Source organism: Leptopilina heterotoma, unplaced genomic scaffold, assembly GCF_015476425.1.
Source record: "Leptopilina heterotoma isolate Lh14 unplaced genomic scaffold, ASM1547642v1 Lhet_62, whole genome shotgun sequence".
Taxonomy (NCBI): domain Eukaryota; kingdom Metazoa; phylum Arthropoda; class Insecta; order Hymenoptera; family Figitidae; genus Leptopilina; species Leptopilina heterotoma.
Genome location: NW_025111146.1, coordinates 1,344,267 through 1,364,248, shown reverse-complemented (window position 1 = coordinate 1,364,248; position 19,982 = coordinate 1,344,267). Strand labels below are relative to the sequence as shown.

The 19,982-nt window shown below is 34.1% G+C and overlaps 2 protein-coding genes across 3 annotated transcripts in view; both read left to right on the top strand.

Moving 5' to 3' along the window:
* LOC122509726 overlaps positions 1-17,527 on the top strand; it is a 261,290-nt gene extending 243,763 nt beyond the window's left edge. The window contains exon 2 of one of the 2 annotated variants that reach the window (XM_043623958.1): positions 17,208-17,527. The gene's annotated coding sequence lies outside the window, so the exon portion shown is untranslated. Of the gene's footprint in view, positions 1-16,120; positions 16,239-17,207 lie in introns of those variants that run through there. The other variant, XM_043623957.1, reaches the window with a different exon arrangement.
* Positions 5,121-5,825, top strand: LOC122509747. The gene has a single exon (XM_043623978.1). It carries the CDS (start codon positions 5,121-5,123, stop codon positions 5,823-5,825), a length of 705 nt encoding a protein of 234 aa, XP_043479913.1.
* Positions 17,528-19,982: the final 2,455 nt, after the last annotated feature.

Here is a 19,982-nt window from a genome sequence, read left to right as displayed (position 1 = left end):
TCAAAATTTTTCCAGAGATTCTTTAGATTTTTTTTTTCCCTCCTGAAACCTTTTGAAAAATGTGTTTCTCCTTGAAAGGAAACTAGAAAACTTTTAGTTAACGAAGAAAAAAATTTCCTGTCTCTAAAAATATTGAATTTTCTTACTTTTTTTGGCAAAGTTCATCGAACGTCAAAATTTTTTCAGAGATTCTTTGGATTTCTTTGCTCCCTCCTGAAAACTTTTGGAAAATCTTTCTATTGTTAAAACAAATCTAGAGAAACTTTAGTTGCTGCAAAAAAAAATTTCCTGTTTCTAAAAATTTTGAATTTTCTTACTTTTTTTTTGGCAAAGTTGATCGAACGTCAAAATTTTTTCAGAAAATCTTCAGATTTCTTTGCTCCCTCCTCAAACCTTATGAAAAATCTTTTTAGAAATGATACGAAACCAGAAAAACTTTACTTGATTGAGAAAAAAATTTCCTGACTTTAAAAATTTGGGATTTTCTATTTTTTTGACTAAGATCATCGAATGTCAAAAATTTGTAAGAAAATTTTCGAATTTCTTTGCTCCCTCCCCAAACCTTTTGAGAAATCTTTTAATACTCCATAGGAAGCTAGAAAAACTTTAGTTGATCGAAAAAAAAATTTCCTGCCTTTAAAAATTTGGAATTTTCTATTTTTTTGGCTAAGTTCATCGAATGTCAAAATTTTGTCCGAAAATTTTTGAATTTCTTTGCTCCCACGCTAAACCTTTTGAGAAATCTTTTAATACTCGATACGAAGCTAGAAAAACTTTAGTTGATAGAGAAAAAAATTTCCTGACTTTAAAAATTTGGGATTTTCTATTTTTTTGGCTAAGATCATCGAATGTCAAAATTTTGTCCGAAAATTTTCGAATTTCTTTGCTTCCTCGCTAAACCTTTTGAGAAATCTTTTAATACTTGATACGAAGCTAGAAAAACTTTAGTTGATAGAGAAAAAAATTTCCTGACTTTAAAAATTTGGGATTTTCTATTTTTTTGGCTAAGATCATCGAATGTCAAAAATTTGTAAGAAAATTTTTGAATTTTTTTGCTCCCTCCCCAAACCTTTTGAGAAATCTTTTAATACTCGATAGGAAGCTAGAAAAACTTTAGTTGATCGAAAAAAAAATTTCCTACCTTTAAAAATTTGGAATTTTCTATTTTTTTGGCTAAGTTCATCGAATGTCAAAATTTTGTCCGAAAATTTTCGAATTTCTTTGCTCCCTCCCCAAACCTTTTGAGAAAACTTTTAATACTCGATAGGAAGCTAGAAAAACTTTAGTTGATCGAAAAAAAAATTTCCTGACTTTAAAAATTTGGGATTTTTTATTTTTTTGGCTAAGATCATCGAATGTCAAAATTCTGTCTGAGAATTTTCGAATTTCTTTGCTCCTTCCTGAAACCTTTTGGAAAATGTTTTTATTCTTAAAACGAAACTGGAAAAATTTTAGGTAATAGAGAAAAAAATTTCCTCCCTCACAGCACCGGGATATTCAGGATATCCCAGAGACGTCCTGGGGATATCGATTTGTTTTCGGAAGTTTGGATATCTCTGGGATATCCTAGGGACGTCCATGGATATCCAGAGGATAATCCAGGGATATCCAAACTTCCGAAAACAAATCGATATCCCCAGGACGTCTCTGGGATATCCTGAATATCCCGGTGCTGTGAGGGCTGTGTTTAGAAATTTGGAATTTTCTTACTATTTTTTAGCAATGTTCATTGAAAGTCAAAATTTTTTCAGAAAATCTTAGGATTTCTTTGCTCCCTCCTGAAACCTTTTGGAAAATCTTTTTATTCTCGAAACGAAGCTAAGAAAACTTTAGTTGATAGAGAAAAAAATTTCCTGTGTTTAATTTTTTTAATTTTCGTACTTTTTTTAACTAATTTCATCAAACGTCGAAATTTTTTAGAAAATCTTTGGATTTCTTTGCTCCCTCCTGAAAACTTTTGAAAAATCTTTTTATCCTTGAAACGAAACTAGAGAAACTTTCGTGGATGGAGAAAAAAATTTCCTGTGTTTTGAAATTTTGAATTTTTCTACTTTTTTTTAGCTAAGTTCATCGAACGTCGAAATTTTTTCAGAAATTCTTCGGATTTCTTTGCTCCCTCCTGAAGCCTTTTGGAAAATCTTTTTATTCTCGAAACGAAGCTAGGAAAATTTGAGCAAAGTAAAAATGGCCATTATTAGAAAATGTTAAGAAAGATGAAATTACTTCCCATTTTTTTCAGATGAGAGTATTTCACTTATCGTTTTTTATATACTGTTATATATGTTACAAAAACACGAAATTATAATGTGCTAATGTAATATAAGTAATCGAATATTTGTGTACAGTTGATATAAAAATGATAATTTATATGCAATTGATTTATTGCATTTGTTTTTTATTTTTTTTAAATTTGGTAATACGCAAAAATTTGTATAACCTTGAATGCAATAAAATATAACAAAAATTTAATTTTCTTTTCAGGTACACATATTGAAATAAAATACTATAATATTTGCATTATATTTTGCTATGAGAATACCCGGGAAATTATTTTCTTTGAAATTTCGATGAAAAAGAGTGATTTCAGAGTTTAGAGTTTTTGAACTTTTGCCGCCAAAGTTGCGTCATTCCCACAGCAGCCACTACCTGTGCGCTGTGGCTTGCACACTAACACACTCGCGCGACGCCAGCCTACGTGATCCCGACCGGCCGTCAATGCTTTGCCGCCATGTTGCCTTGTGTTGCCTGTCACTTTCAATATTAAACAGTGCACTTTTCGAAAATTTTTTTTACTATTTTTACATTTAATTTTACTTCAATTAGAGAACAGCGCGGTCAGGTACTTATATTCTCCTCTATCATTTTCCACCATTTTTAACCCGAAATATTAATTTGGTTCGACAAATACTCGGAAGTGCGAAACCCTATTTTTCCATACTTCATCATGTGGGACTTTCCCACATGGCCTTAATTAGGTTTAATTAATAATTAATTTTAATTTATATTTTTAATTTAATTTTTCAATTTATAAATTTAATAATTTAATTTTAATTTAATTTTAATTTAATTTTTCAATTTATAAATTTAATAATTTAATTTTAATTTAATTTTAATTTAATTTTAAGTTATAATAATTAATTAATTAATTTATGGTAAATGTTCTCGATTTAATGAAATTCTTTGGCTTTTAATTATAAAATGGTGAAGTTCAAATTATTAAAAAATTTTGTGTAGGGGAGAGTGGGGCAAAGGCGCTAGATTTACATTTATCGATGTATATTTTTTAAATCAAGCAATAAATTTATGCGGTCTTTGTTTTTCATTATTCTAAAACTAATCAACAAGAAATTTTAATAGTTGTTATTTAGTATATTATAATTATAAATTCATTATTTAATGAAATTTAAAAACAATGCAAAAAATGCCTTTGCCCCACACGCTGGAGCAGCGACGTTTTCGCTTATATTTCTAAAAAAAAGCATTTATAAGCCTTAAAAAAATTAACAAGTGATATTTATTAGTATAATATTTACGAAACATAAGGTTAACAACATATTATTAAAAGAATTAAACTATTTAAATAGAAAATAAAAACTTTTAGGGATTTTAACCATATATTGTGAATAAATACGATAAATACATAGAAAATTCGAATATTTAATTGTTTTTAACCAAATCATGTTTAATATTGCCTTTGCCCCACATAACAAACTTTTTTTTTACTTTAAATTAAAAATATTGAGATACAAAATTAAACTAAAACACCACGCCAGTTGTGTAGAGAAATATTTAATTTATTTACATGTTACGTTTTTAAAAATTAAATACTTAAACTTATGTTTTAAAAAATAAAAGTTTGTTCAGTAAAATTATCATTTTATTTTTGCAAAACAATTTTTTTGTTATATTTCTTTAAATATTTGATATTTTTAGGTTTTTCTTTTTTTAATTTATTGGTCTGATTGCATTGCAACTTAATTTTTAATATCAATTGGAATAGACAGAAAATAAAAGAGTTATTTCAAAAAACGTCTTTGCCCCGCATAGCGCCTTTGCCCCACTCTCCCCTAACTTGAACGAAACATTTTATTGAAAGAAAATGACATGCATTTAAATAAATGAGATGTTTTTACCAAAAGAAGAAAATTTTAAGCAAATTAATAAAAAAAATTGTCTTATCATGCAGTCTTCTTTGCAATCATTAAAATATTATTGTATGAGACGATTTTTGCACGTAGACTTTGCATCGTGGCTTGATGGTTACAGGTCCATCTTAATGAATCTGACGTAGCAGACACGTAGGTTATTGTCAAAAATTTGTAGGTCTCTAATAACCTTACCCTCCCTAGGGATTTCAAGACCTTGCCGTTGGTGGGAGGCGCACGAGGGGCTTTACCCAGTAGGAGGCTACGTCTCGATATCTCTCGTGGAGACTGAGGGGGCGAACCCTTCAAAATGGGTCGGCCGCTACAGAAACCGAATCTTCTGTGTTTCGCTGGGCAGTGTCCCAGGGCACGGGGTTTTAGAGGGATATCGAGAGAGACGGGATGGACAGAGGCTTAACCGCGGGTCTATTCCGAAGACTTCCTACTGATGGAAGTCTGACCAAGAAGAAACACTTCCTTGGTTACGTTGGCTGTGCCATGGCGATTGAGGCGCGAGTCTCTGCCACCCAATCCGTGATGAACTCGTGTCCATGGATGAATGATACTAGGGTTAACAAATCCGTCGGGTTCTTCCGTGGGGAGGGGGTTGGACGGGGGACGACCTTTGCTGGGCACAATTAACTGTAAACCGTAAAGCTCGGGAACGGTTGTGTTACAGAGAGGGCCCCGTCTTCTGGACGACCCGTCCCCGGGGTGGGGCTCGAATGGAGGTATCTTGAACGAGACTCTGAAATACCAGGCGAACTTTCAGATGTAATTTAGCCTTTACCTTAAATAGAGGCTCTTTAAGGATTGACCTTTCTTTCCTCTTTTCTCGTGGGACTATAATTGATACTACAGAAATTAATAAAAAAAAACCAAACACGTGAGCGTCAAAGAGCCCTTTTTGGGGGATCACGATGCTGGCGATCAAGGTGTGGACGCGACAGAGGGGACCATGAGTCAGTCTTAAATATGGCTGCTTCCGGGATCCACTGTATGCAGATTAACTTGCATCATTGTAAAGGCGCTTCGGCGATTCTAGCCAGGAACTTTGCAAGGATGCAGGCAGCTATAGCCTTTGTTCAAGAACCTTGGGTTTACAAGGGTAAGATTAGAGGTCTAAGTGGCTGTGGGGTGCTAGTTAGCTTACCACAGGAACCAGTTCCAAGGGCTTGCCTGATCTATAAAGGTCTAGATGCTTTCCCTCTATTGAAATTTACTACCAGGGACTTAGTTGTTGTTAAGGCTATGTACCTAGAAAAGAACGGAAATAATAGGGAGGTTGTAGTAGCTTCTGCATATTTTCCGGGATCGAAGGATGACCCCGCACCACCTACAAAGGTGGAGAAGTTGGTAGATTACTGTCAACGGCAAGGTCTCCTTTTGATAATAGGTTGTGATGCCAATGCGCACCATGTCGTATGGGGCAGCACTGACATTAACGACAGAGGCAGAAGACTTTTAGATTTTCTGATAGATACAGATTTAGATATTTTAAATCAGGGTAATGAGCCGACTTTCGTTACTGTTAACAGAAAAGAGGTGTTGGATATTACGTTCTGTTCCAAGTCTTTGTGTCATGGCGTGAGGGACTGGAGGGTGTCTGATGAAGATTCCCTCTCGGACCACAGGCTTATAACGTTTAGATTGGAATCGAAGGATCGGGAACAGGAGTAGGGACGTAATCCCAGGAGTACTGACTGGGCTTCATATATTGAAGACCTCAAGACCTCCATGGCATGCTTCCCTACTTCGTATGGAACGCGGGAGGAGTTGGAACTTGCAGCGGAATACCTGCGAGATTCTATTATCTGCTCCTTTGAAAGGAACTGTCTAGTTAAGAAAATGGGCTTCAATGGGGGTAGTAAGTGGTGGACCCCCCGTTTGGAGGAACATAGAAAAACAGTAAGAAAGCTTTTTAATAAAGCCAAGAAACGTAGGCATCAGCGAGCATGGGATGAATATCATACCGCTCGCGATTCTTACAAGAAAGAAGTAAAGAGGACAAGGAGTGTCAGCTGGAGAAGTTTTTGCGAAGGAATCGAGAGGGTACCAGAAGCATCAAGACTTCATAAAGTACTAGCTCGAGACCCAATAGCAAAATGAACTACTTTTAAGCTGCCTAATGGGCAGTATGCCCAGGATAAAAGGGAGTGTATAAAGCACCTAATGGAGGTAAACTTCCCGGACTTTAGAGAAGGTTCGGAGAACAGCCATGGCATAGGACCAGGTAGGAACCGAGGATATCGGGAACACTGGAAACTAGCAGCCAGGATCGTAACTCCGGAAGGGATTGATTGGGCAATAAGCACTTTCAAACCATTTAAGGCTTCAGGGGGGGACGGTATATATCTGGTTCTTTTGCAAAAGGGATTGGAGTGTTTAGAGTACCCCTGTGTAAAATTATAAAAGCGTGTATAGCTCTTGGTTACACACCGGAGTCTTGGAAAAAGACGAGGGTTGTGTTTATTCTGAAGGCCGGTCGGTCAGGGTATACTGCGGCGAAGGACTTCAGGCCAATCAGCTTAACTTCTTCTATTTTAAAGACGTTAGAGAAACTGGTGGATAATTTTATTAGGCAGGAATGTCTTAGAGATCATCCCCTACATCAGGGACAGCATGCATATAGAGCAGGCTTCTCAGTAGAAACAGCCCTCCATTCAGCAGTAGGTAGAATAGAGGGACAAATCAGCAGTGGTGGCTATGCGGTTGGTACCTTTCTTGATATCGAAGGTGCCTTCCCTAACACCTCTAGCAAAGCTATCTGTAGGGCAGCCAGGATGCGAGGTGTGCCCGAGCCGCTAGTTAAGTGGATCGACAGCATGCTTCGCGAAAGGGCCCTTGAAGCGAAGTATGGTGAGGCTAAGGTAACAGGCCTTGTCTCAAAAGGGTGCCCACAAGGAGGAGTCCTCTCTCCTTTATTGAGGTTAATTAGAAACCTCAATAGCCAGGGATATTATACGCAAAGTTATGCGGATGATTTCCTTATAATTCTAAGAGGGCACTAAATTGAGACCCTCTTAGAACTTACGAAACGTGCACTTAAGATTGTCAAGGATTCTATTAATACCAGAATTAAGTATGGTGCAAGATAGAATGATCAAGAGGGTGAAATTTAAACCCTGCTTTAAGATCATTACACCTTCCAGAATAAACTGGAAGAAAGGTTTTCCACTTGGGGACGAAGTCTGGTATACAGACGGCTCCAAGATGGACTGCGGTGCAGGCTTCGGATTCTATCGAAAAACTGGCTGCATTAAAGTGGCTGAGTCACTAGGACAATATGCCACGGTCTGGCAGACAGAGGTCTGTGCGATTTTAACTTGCGCCCAAATATCCATTCGAAATGGAACAAAGGGCAAGAGGATTAGTATTTGTGTGGATAGTCAGGCGGCCTTGGTGGCTTTGAAAAATCCCACAATAGAATCAAAACTCGTCTAGGAATGCCGCAGCGTACTAGATGAGTTGGGTTCAGCAAATAAACTTTCATTGATTTGGGTACCGGGTCACTCGGGAATCAAGGGTAATGAAAGAGTACACGTCTTGGCGAAAATCGGTTCTGAGACGGAATTTATAGGTCCTGAACCAGCAGTGGCAATAATGCCGTGCTTGGTTAAGGAAGCCATAGAAAGATGGGGTCAAAAGGAACATGAGAAGTATTTGGCGAACGTTAGGGTGGGAAGGCAAGCGAAAACTCTGTTGGGGCTAGCACTCAACAAGAGGCGAGCGAGCGATCTCCTAAAACTCGATAAGATCAGAGTTAGAACCGTAGTTCGTCTACTTACGGGTCATGGACTATTGAATTACCATCAGCATAAAATAGGCAGACAAGTTTCACCTATGTGCAGACTGTGTGGGGAGAGTAACGAAACTTCGACTCACATATTATCTGAATGCCCAGCGCTAGCTAGGATCAGGCTATCTAGTTGGGGTCAAGCAATTATTGACCCTAAACAGGTGAGCAACCTATCGATAGAAGAGATACTGGACTTCTGGAGAAGAACAGGACTCTAAGAGGTTGCAATTATATGGAAAATCCGAACCCGGTTAGAATTGTCTGTAACTTTAAAAATAATTACTTTTTAATATCCTAATCAAAAATGATTACAGACAATTCTGACCGGGGCCAGATTTCTCATATGATTGTGCGGGGTCCTTTGTGTTTACCTAAAGTTAGGTAACCCCTTTCTTTACAAATCAGGGGCGTAGCCAAAAAAAAGTTTCGGGGGCGGGTTTATGGAATTTGATAAGAGGTGTACTCAGAATAAAATTAGAAATTTAGACTTTAACATATATGTTTTTCCAAAATTTCGAGGGGGGGGGTGATACCCTAAACCCCCTGGATACGCCCCTGCTACAAATAAACGCAATAAATGTTTAAAAATGTTAATTTCTGAATAATCTAAAGCAAGAAAACCAAAGTGTGGCCCACTTCTGTCGGTACTACTCTACATAATAAACTGGATGTTTACGTGAGTTTTAATGCTGCCTGCCCGCGCAGCCAGTATGAAGTTGACCAGTTATGAATATATATTATATTATTTTTAGTTTACTTTAATTTTCATACATATATTTGTTGTTCATATATATTTTTTCTTACAATTAAACCTTTACAATAAAAAGTTTTAATCAATTGATTATTTTTAAAGTTGTCGAAAAATGAATTCTTGAATATTATAATATTTCATGAAGTTAGTCTTAGTATAATTAGCAAGAAAAAATAGTAAAATTGTTACAAAGAAAGATTTAATTTGCGATATCATGATTTCGTAGACAGAAGTGGGCTACCTAAGTTTTTCATCTAAAATAAATGAAAGGATCAAGCACTATGATTGTTTATGTTAAATGATTAATTTTTTCAATAAATAGTAAAACCAAACACAAGCAGTCCGTTTCGAAATTTTATTAATTTTTATTTGATTTATAGTATAAAGTAATTTGTTATAGACAATGAGTTCATGGTCAGTCGGTTTAGCCTTTCTTGGTGCCATGATTGCTAAATAATACAAACTAATTCATAGAACTACTTTATTAGTTTATTCAAAATCACTAAATCTCGAAACGGAACGTCAATGCAGTGGCCCACTTCTGTTTACAGAAAATGGCCCACTTCTGTCCATAAGCATAATTTGACGAGAAGTAACGTGGTCATAACACCTACGAACAATATGAAACAGTCTCTTTAAATTTTTTACGATTAGGTCTGATACTATAATAAAGGCTACTTACCCGATTGAATTCGATGAATAACTTATGTAAACAACGATAACTTTTACAATGAGAAAAAAAGAAAAAGTAGATAATTTTTTGCACTAATTGCTGGAGAACACAATTGTACGTCGCACACTTTAATGACCAACTGAAAATCGACCTTCTGTTAATAACAAAAGAAAAAAAAATTCGGTTCACAGATATGTCACTTGTAAAACCAAAAACGTCAAGTGGCCCACTTCTGTCAATGCTACTCTACTATTTCATTGCTTATAAAAAAATCAATTTTATCATTTTTGGGGCCCTTATTTCACCGGAGCCCCGGACAATCTAACCCCCAAACCGTCTATTGCTACGCCACTGACGGTTGCGGAAAAGTAGGTCACATTCGTAGAGATTGTAGGTCAGAAAATCAGGGAAACGAGTAGAGGGGGTACTGAAAAATTCAGTATCCCCAAAAAACATTGAGTTACCAGAAAGTTGCGAAACGTTGGTGAATGATTTACGATTTTTCACTAACATTAAATACCAGGATACAATTTTCGAAACGTTAATCGATACAGGCGCTACGAGTTCATTTTTTGGTCACAAAAACTTGGTATATTTGCAGTTATACGGTGTAAAATTAGAACCAGTGAAAAATAAACTCGTGACAGCATCCAACGGTGAAAGTTTACAAATTATAGGAAAAGTTACGATTCCAGTAGAAATCGGTAATATAACGAAAGATTTGACTTTCAGAATTGTCCCAGGTTTAAGACAATATGCAATTTTAGGAATAGATTTGCTACGCGAACTAGGAATGAGATTAGATTTCGAATCAGAGACGTGGTCAATAAAAGACTTGCCTAACGTTATAAAATCGGAGATAGGGAAAATAAAATAGTCGAAGAAATGGTCGAAGCTGTTTTGACAAAACAAGAAGTGGGATCACAAACAGGATGGTCCAGTACACAACGAGAAAATCGGAAAAATTTTGCGCAAAAATCCTAGGGAAATAGATCAAAATGGGAAAAATATTTTGAACCAAAAATCGAAAATAAAAAACAAAATTCAGAAAAATTCGAATTAGGTAAATCGAAAGATAATATAGTTACGGAAAATTGTAGGAAAAATACAAAAAAAATTTCCAAGGGTTGACCCAAGAAATGAAAAGAAAATTCCAAAAGTTATACCAAGATAATCCTTACAACAGTCAATAACACCTACCCAAATCCCAATACCAAAACTCCGGAAAATTCCTCCAAAATTAATGGACATCCCATTATCAAACAGATTTGATAATTTAGAAATGGACTCAGGTCTTGACGAGACTGACAAACCGTTTTTGTTCCCAATCGACAACCCACGTAAGAAAAAATGGTATAAAAAGCGGAATTAAACAATATAGAGAACACGAAAAAAGTTCGAAAATTTGGCGAAAAGGAGAAAATTTGCAAAAATCGGAAAATGAAATAGCGGAAAAATTAAAATAGGAAAAATTAGAATTGAAAAATTCTATGGCGATTGGAAATAAATTTAGTATACCGTTAAATACGAAATGGATCAATTTCAAAAACAACGCGATAATAAACAACAATATTCAGGAAAAAATATTGCGAGAATCGAGTTGTTTAGATGAAACCGAATTTTGTTCATGACTAGTTGAATTGTCCGAGGAAGGACAAGAATTTTTAAATAAATTTTTAAAAGTTAGATTACTATCCCCCGAGGAAATTTTGAAAGCTACTCATTTGACAGAACACGTTATTGACACGCAAGGTACAGCTCCGATAAAACAGAGATATTATTATGTATCGCCGAAAATTAAAGAGGAAATAATTAAGGAAATTAAGAGAATGTTACGCGAAGGTATTATCGAGCCAAGTAATAGCAATTGGTCACGAAAAAAGATCTGTATCCGGTTCCATTGATGGCAGAAATTTTAGATATGCTCAGAGCCGCGAAATATATTTCTAAAATCGATTTAAAGTGGGCGTATAATCAAATCCCGTTGAGTGAAGAGTCCAAGGAAAAAACGGCTTTCGTAGTTCCTGGTTTTGGAATGTTCCAATACAAGCGAATGCCGTTTGGACTTTGCAATGCTCCCGCAACGTTCCAGCGGTTAATGGACAAGATTATTACGCCTGACCTTAAACCGAAAGTCTTCTGTTATCTCGACGACATAATTATAGTTTCTCAGACTTCTGACGAACACATGAAATATTTGGAAATAGTATTAGGAAAATTAAAAGAAGCAGGGTTGACAGTTAATTTCGAAAAAAGTGAATTCGGTTGTGCGGAGGTAAAATACCTAGGTTTCGTAGTTAACGAAAGAGGACTGCAAATCGATGACGAGAAAGTCAAACCTATTCGAGAATTTCCGACCCCTAAAACTATTAAACAGTTACAACGTTTTATAGGAATGGTTAGCTGGTACCGACGATTTCTTCCACATTTCGCTGAAATAATCGAACCTTTGCAAAAATTACTACGTAAAAATGTAAAATGGACTTGGAACGAATATCAGGAAATAGCAAAATTAAAACTGATCGAGATGTTGACGACAGCTCCGATCTTAAACCCCCCTGATTTTCAACACACTTTCATACTAGAAACTGACGCAAGTGACACGGGTCTAGGCGCAGTTTTGACACAAGACATTGACGGAAAAAACGTAGTAGTTGCGTATAGAAGTAAAAATTTGAGCGAAACGGAAAGAAAATATTCGACAACGGAAAAGGAGTGTCTCGCGGTAAAAACGTTTATAGGAAAATTTCGACAATATTTAGAAGGTAGTCATTTTAAAGTAATAACTGATCACATAGCTTTAAAATGGTTACACAATTTGATAAATCCTACAGGACGCTTGGCGAGATGGGCGTTGGAACTGTCGGAACATGACTTCGAATTAATTTATCGAAAAGGTTCAGCGAACGTAGTTCCAGACGCGTTGTCGAGAATATTCGAAGAAAAACAAGAAATTTCCGAAAAAATAAAAATCGAAAGTAGCGAAAATCAATCAGAAAATAATTGGTACAGAACGAAAATGAGATTAGTAGAATCAAAACCTCACGAACACGAAAATTGGCGAATTCGAGACAAACAATTATATTTCCATAGACCCGATCCGTTAAAATCACCTCTCCTTAAAAATGAAAATCCAAGGAAATTAGTTATTCCGGAAAATTTGAGAAAACAGGTATTAATCGAAAATCATGATAACGTGCAAGCAGGACACCTTGGTGTGGAGAAAACTTTCCATAGAATTTCCGAAAAATTTTTCTGGCCTGGAATGTACACGGAAATAGTAAAGTATATTCGAAAATTCAAAATTTGCCAACAGACAAAAGCAAATAATAAACCGAAAATAGAACCAATGGGTAAACGAATAGTGGATGAACCATAGACGATGGTTGCTTCAGATATAATAGGCCCATTACCCTTATCGAAAAATAGGAACAAATATATTTTTGTATTTCTGGACATTTTCACAAAATGGGTGGAAATAATTCCAATTAAAAAAGCAGACGGAAAAACTATCGAAGCAGAGTTTTACAAAAGAGTAATTTCCAGATGGAAAACGCCCAGAATTTTAGTTTCCGACAATGGCACAGAATATGCCAATAAAGTGATACGGGAAATGTCGGAAAAATTCGGAATAAGACACTCTTTTACACCAAAGTACTACCCACAAGCAAACCCGACCGAAAGGTCTAATAGATCGATTAAAACGGCAATTAAAGCTTATTTAGATAAGGAACAGAATCTTTGGGATAAAGACATCGACGATCTACAATTTGCTTTAAATACCTCGAAACATTCCTCGACTAATTTTACTACAGCTTTTCTCAATTTAGGTCGTGAACTTCAACCTTTTCAAACACTGAAAAAAGATTTCGAAAATCCAGACGAAATTGAATTTCAGGAAGTTGACAAGTGGACAGAAAGACTGAGACGCTTAGAAATTATCAAGGTCGAAGTTCAACGAAATTTAGAAAAAGCGAACGAAAACCAAGCGAAATGTACAATGTACTTGATACTTACAATGTACTTGATACTTTCGTGCCATTGAAGTCTCCTGTTGCTTCGACTTTCCCACCATGGTTTACATTTGAATTAAAAAAATTAGTATTAGATAAAAAGGCAGCACATGCTAATTATAAGAGAGATAGGAATGATGTTAATTGTTTATTGTTCTCTAAATTAAGGTCTGATTGTAAAATTTTGTCCACGGTTTGTTATAATAATTATATTCTAAACTCTGAAAACTCAATTGTTAAAAACCCTAAACATTTTTGGAATTTTATTAATTCAACTCGTCAAAACAGACTTATACCTAATTCTATGTTTTTAAAAACTGAGACTGGGGAAAATTCGACAGCAATTGCGAACCTCTTTGCGAAACATTTTAAATCTGTTTATACTACACCCACTTTGCTAACATCTAACAACATTACGCAGATTACAGATGAGATAAATATCCAACCTATTTTTATTACTAGAAATGACATTTTTAAAAAGATAAGTAACCTGGATGTGGGTAAGGGTGCAGGTCCAGATAAAATACCCCCCTCTTTAATTCGCTCATGTGGTTTTTCTTTTGTAGAGCCCTTGTTTATTTTATTTCATAAATCCCTACAATGTAATACTTTTCCAACGGAATGTAAAAAAGGAATAATTATTCCTGTTTACAAAAGTGATGATAAAAATAATGTCGAGAACTGTAGACCTATCACATTGCTTAGCGCAGTGGCCAAGATCTTCGAGAGCTTGATATATGACTCGGTTTATTCAGCTATTTCACATTCCATTATAGATCAGCAACATGGATTTGTTCAGGGTCGGTCAACATTGACAAACCTTGCACTATTCACAAATTTTTTATCATTAAATGTAGATAAGGGACTACAAATTGATACGATCTATGTCGATCTCTCGAAGGCCTTTGATAGAGTCGATCATTATATTCTTCTAAGTAAACTGAGAGTCATGGGGGTTCCTAACAATTTGTTAATATTATTTAAAAGCTATCTTCTTGACAGACCATTAATAGTTAAAATTAACAACAAATTTTCCGATGTGTTTTCTGCTACTTCCGGTGTACCGCAGGGGTCAAATCTGGGTCCCCTGTTTTTTATTATGTATATGAATGACATTAACTCAGTCTTCCGATTTTCACTTTTTCTTTTGTTTGCCGACGATATTAAATGCTACAAAGTAATTGGTCCTACTAATCCTTGTAGCGATTCCTCTGAACTACAATCGGATTTGACTCGACTTGATGAGTGGTGTAGGGATAACCATATGTATATTAATGCTAAAAAATAGTCAGTTATTTCTTTTTCAAAACGAAGGACATTGGTTTATTGTTATACCATAGGTCAGGTTGAGTTAGCCAGAGTTGGGAGTATTCGCGATTTAGGTATTCTTTTATGCAGCAATCTTTCTTTTAATGATCATATCTCAGAGGTAGTTTCTCGAGCGCTCAGAATGCTGGGCTTTGTTATGAGAGGTGCCTCGGATTTTTGTAACAAAGTTGCAATTAAAGTTTTATATTTTACATTAGTGAGATCCATTTTGGAATATGCCTTTGTAGTCTGGGTACCACTCTATACTTTCAATATAATTAAAATAGAGCGTGTTCAATACAAGTTTTTAAGATTTGCTGCTCGGCAACTCAATTTACCTTTTGACTGGAACACCCATGATTACGGTAACTTACGATCCACTTTACACATCCCATTGCTTTCATCTAGGTTCTTATACAATGGTATGCTTTTTTTCTATAAGTTATTGAATGGATTTATTTACTGTCCTTCTTTGTCAAATCTCATAAGTTTGCGTGTTCCGACAGGATTCACTAGAAACAATCATTCGTTTTTTGTAACTTATTATAAAACTAATTTTGGTAACTTCTCAATAGTTAATAGACTCCATAGAGAGGCAAACAATGTATTTTGTAATATTAATTTTTTTGAAAATAATCTTTTAAAAATTTACCTCTCAACTACGACAAAATCAATTGTACTTAAATTTGTAACGCACGCCTAACTTTTATAATGCCAATTTTGTATAATTAGTTGCTGGTTGTAACTTAGATTTTAATTATAGGGCTTGACCCGTATGTAAATAAATAAATTTGCGTAGGCGAAAACTAAAATTCGAAGTAGGAGATCTAGTCTGGAAGAAAGACAAATCTCTTTCTAGCAAAGATCTAGGAATTGCGCGAAAATTGAAAAAAGATTTCGAAGGCCCATATAAAATCATTCGAAAAATTTCCCCCACAATGTACGAATTAGGAAAAATTCTAGGAAAATCGATAGGATCGTGGAATATAAATGATTTGCGAAAATTCGTAGAAAACGAAAATTAGGAAAAATTTTCAGGAAAAGATAGAAAATTCCTAAAAAAATTAACGGAAAATTACAGGAAAATTTAAGAAAATTATAGAAAATTTCAGAAAATTAATATTAAATTAAATTAATATTATAAGAAAATTTCGTAAAATTAAGCGAAAATATAAGAAAATCAAGTTAAAATTAAGAGAAAATGTACGATTATTAGTTAAAAACGTTAACGAATATCATACTAAAATTACGGGAAAATAAAGGAAAAATTCAATAAAAACTAAACGAAAAATTTATCAAAAATTAAGTAGCATTAAGTAGAAATTAATACAAGAATTATTAATACATGATAGGAAAATTGAATTAAAATAACAGTCGACTATTTTTTTACAGAAACGACTGTAGAACTTACAAATAACATTTAAATTACAGATAATGAATCCAATTCAATTTGATCAAGAGGATGTCAAAAGGACAACATTGGAAGGAGTGCTAGGAGAAATAAATAAACTCCAAAAGAAAATGAATAAACTAACAACAAAAATGGACACATTAAAAAGCAAATGGAACGGATTAGAAGATCAGCGCCAAAAACTCAAAAGTAATTTGACCCTGTTAAACATTTGGAAAATGAATATGACAAAAGAATCGAATAACGAAAGCAGCGACGAAGAGTTAAGCTCACAAGCAGAAACAATAATCGAAGTTATTGAAAACGAGCCAAAAGAAAATTATAAAGAAAATGCTGCCGAAATAATTGAAGAAAATTATGAAGAAAATGCTGTCGAAATAATTCAAGAAAATTATGAAGAAAATGCTGCCGAAATGATTCAAGAAAATTACAAAGAAAAAAGTGTCGAAAGAATTCAAAAAAATCAAGGAATAAACGTTGTCGAAATAAATCAAGACAACTTACAAGACAATAGGGACGAAAATCACGAGGCAGAAGAGGAAAACTCTGATAACATGGTAGACTTCGAAGAACACACATACTCTTTCGAGAAAGAAAAAGGAGTATTTCTTGGAAAGATGCGCTGGAGATGCGACAGACGAGTTATATTGGAGAGAAATGTAGAGGAAAAAACACAACAGGATTTGGAATGGAAGAATCTACGCCAAAAGAACGAAAACGAATTGAAAGAATTCTTAATTAAAATATAACAAAAATATTGAAACGTTAAAAACAATTAGCCTAGAAAACACAAACACAAATTTTGATATTTTCTTTTTTTTCCTCCTCTACAATACTCAAGATGAAACAAATTTATTTTTCTTTTTACTTCTATTACTCCATCGGAGAGAACAATTAATAAAATTTTCTTTGCTTAACGCATAATGTACTAAAAGGATATAATAAACAAAATTTATCTTACCCCCTCTCTTTATTTCTCAAAATAAAACATACAAATAAATAAAATACAATAACAACGAATAATATATTCTTCTTTGGAAATGGACTTTTATTTTTTATTTTTTTTTAAAAGTAACGAAAAGAAATTTTTTTTGTGGAATGTTACAGGAAATAATGGACAACAACGAAGCCTGGACATGCAGATTCTGCAAAAAGGACATATGGAAAACCCATTACATAATCCATGATGAATTCTGCAATAAGAGAAATCTCAAAGCACGAGCAGGATACTGCGAGCCGGCGGAAAATGGGAGAAAATACATAAGAGCGAATTAGGATAAACGTCGAAAGGAGCTTAAGGAATTCTTGGAGAATAGCCTAGCAGAAAATTCAAGGAAACTAGCAGAAAATATTAAGAAAGAAAATCTTGAATTTATAGTCTTAGACACAAATTACGACGAACTAGTAAAAATTAAACATTTTTTGTAAGGGGTTACACTTCGTTCCGTTCAGGGGAAGGGGGGTGAAACACGGTGTTACAAATTCTCCCGCGTCTGTCGCGAATGAGGCGATTGAACCCGGAAACGGCCGAAGGGCCTCGAGGGTGTCAATCGCCGAATTCGCGAGCAGACGCGACACTTGTTGTTTGACCACCATTGAAAGTACTAATATATAGTTTCCTCCCAAAAAGTGGTAGTGTCGATTCGTCATCTGCTGTTTCTGTTTTGGATCATCGTAAGTCAATAAACAATTATTCAATGTTAATAAGGTGTCACTTCACTTTCCTTCCCTTTTTCCCTTAAAATAATTGGAAATCCGGGCAACCAATTATACTATTTATTTTTTTTGTTTACAAAATGTTTCCTTTGAATAGTAAACTGAATTCTTTTAATAATTAAAGGATACACTTTAAAAGACTTTTCTTTTGTTTTAAAAGGAAATCCTTTTAAATAAATATTAAAATGAAAATCCGCTTATGATAAAAGGATTTCTTTAAACATGAATAGATTGTTTTCTCAGTGCAAAATACCCCCAGTTAACGATAATTAATTTATTATTATTATTATCAATTTAAATTTGAATTAAATTTTGATCATTTGAACGTTTAGAAACCTAAAACTAGTCCAATTCTGATTTATCAAATTAAAAAAAATATCTTGAACATCAAAATATTTAAGTTCGTTTTATAAAAAAAATATTAGCAGTCAAATCAAATTTTTTTACTTGCTATTCCGATTTTTAACTTAAGTATACATATTTCGATTGATTCCACCGCATTATAAAACGATGATGTGAACAAAACAGTTGTTTATTTTAAATAACTGGCGTGAATATGCATGTTTCTAAATTGCGTTCTCGATTCCTAACGAGAGTTTTATGCTATCATATACTATATGTATTCGCACATATCATATATGTGCGGTTCGCGAACATGGTTACGCTACGATATCAGTAACACGAAACATCATAAATGTATTCACCCCGTAAATCGATGTTACTAGAAAATTATTCATAGTTAAACTATCCATAGCGATGGAATTTTGAGTTAGCATGTTCCTATATGTGATTCTATATATCGGTCCGAGATTCAGAAACATGGAAAATGCATACATATATATTGCAAGTACGTACGCTAATGCTTCTATACACTATTATAAATTTTGTTTGTGGACATTGTTGACCAATTAAGCACTTACCTACAATTATATCAAAGTCATTTGTACCTACTCACACTGTAAATGAATATACATTTTTTAACCGCTATAAGAGAAATACATTCTGTAGAATAATTGAAAACTAGCGACATATCCCTCGTTAGCTCGGTTATGTTTAAACTTATTTGCATACACCTATTTAGTTACTTATTATTGAAATTGTTTTAATTATTTCATATTGTAACAAAATATTATATAAAAATCACGAGCAAATACAAAATTCTAGTAAATTTATTATTTTAAAACCCCTAAATAGAATTAACTAAATAATTTAAGGGATTTAAGGAAATACTTAAATAAAAACGCAATAATTTTTACACATTGATATAAGTTCTTTAATAATAAATCTCTCTGCTTACTGAATTGATACAAAAATCTTACAAATTATTATTTCCCGACAACCTTCGATAATAATAACTATTCACCGATAACCCTTCCCTATAGAAAATTTCCCAAAAAAGCAAGAAAAAGAGCCTACGTTTATGTAATCAAATTTCAATGAAGCGTAATAATGCTCTGATGTCAAAATATTACCAAAAAACAGAGGATTATGATTTTTTAATAATACTAATTGATAGCTTATAAAGATATCACGCGTCATCAAACCAGACTACAAACATCCATAAATTTCTAGCTCAACACTTTCGACTCTCATGCATCCAAACACACATTCATAAAAAATAATATACAATGATACTCAATTTTGATGAGGCCTTGGTGTAGATGATGTGACTCGGGTCGGTGATGATCAAACTTCTTTCCACACTGAAAGAATTTTGGGCAGGCTGCAGGCTTTACATGGGTGCCGCTAGAGCTCGCTGCCTCAAGACTCGCAGTTCACCTAAAAAAGGCGAGAATCTACTCCCGAAAGGTAAGCAGCAGAAGTATCAGTTTTTAACAAAGTAATACAAAAAATTAGTATGGTCCGTGCCAATTTTTAGTATAAACCATATTAATAGTTGATACGTTAATACGATTAAATAACATAAAAACATCGTTTTCCCCTGTTTGACATGATTATGTTAAATTTTGAAACACAAAGTCTTTCCCTGTAATTATATAATTATTAATAACAATGATAATTGTTAACTGCTAAATCATTTTTTTACAAAATAGACAAACATTACTTAAATAAACATAAATTTGTCTACAAAAAAACAATTTTTTAAAAGAAAGACCAAAGTTATCTATTTGTTAATTTAAATTGTTTTTTTAACAATTTAAATAA

Excerpts from the sequence above, each read along its gene's own strand:
- LOC122509747 (XM_043623978.1), top strand. The coding sequence starts at position 5,121 with ATGGCTGCTTCCGGGATCCACTGTATGCAGATTAACTTGCATCATTGT.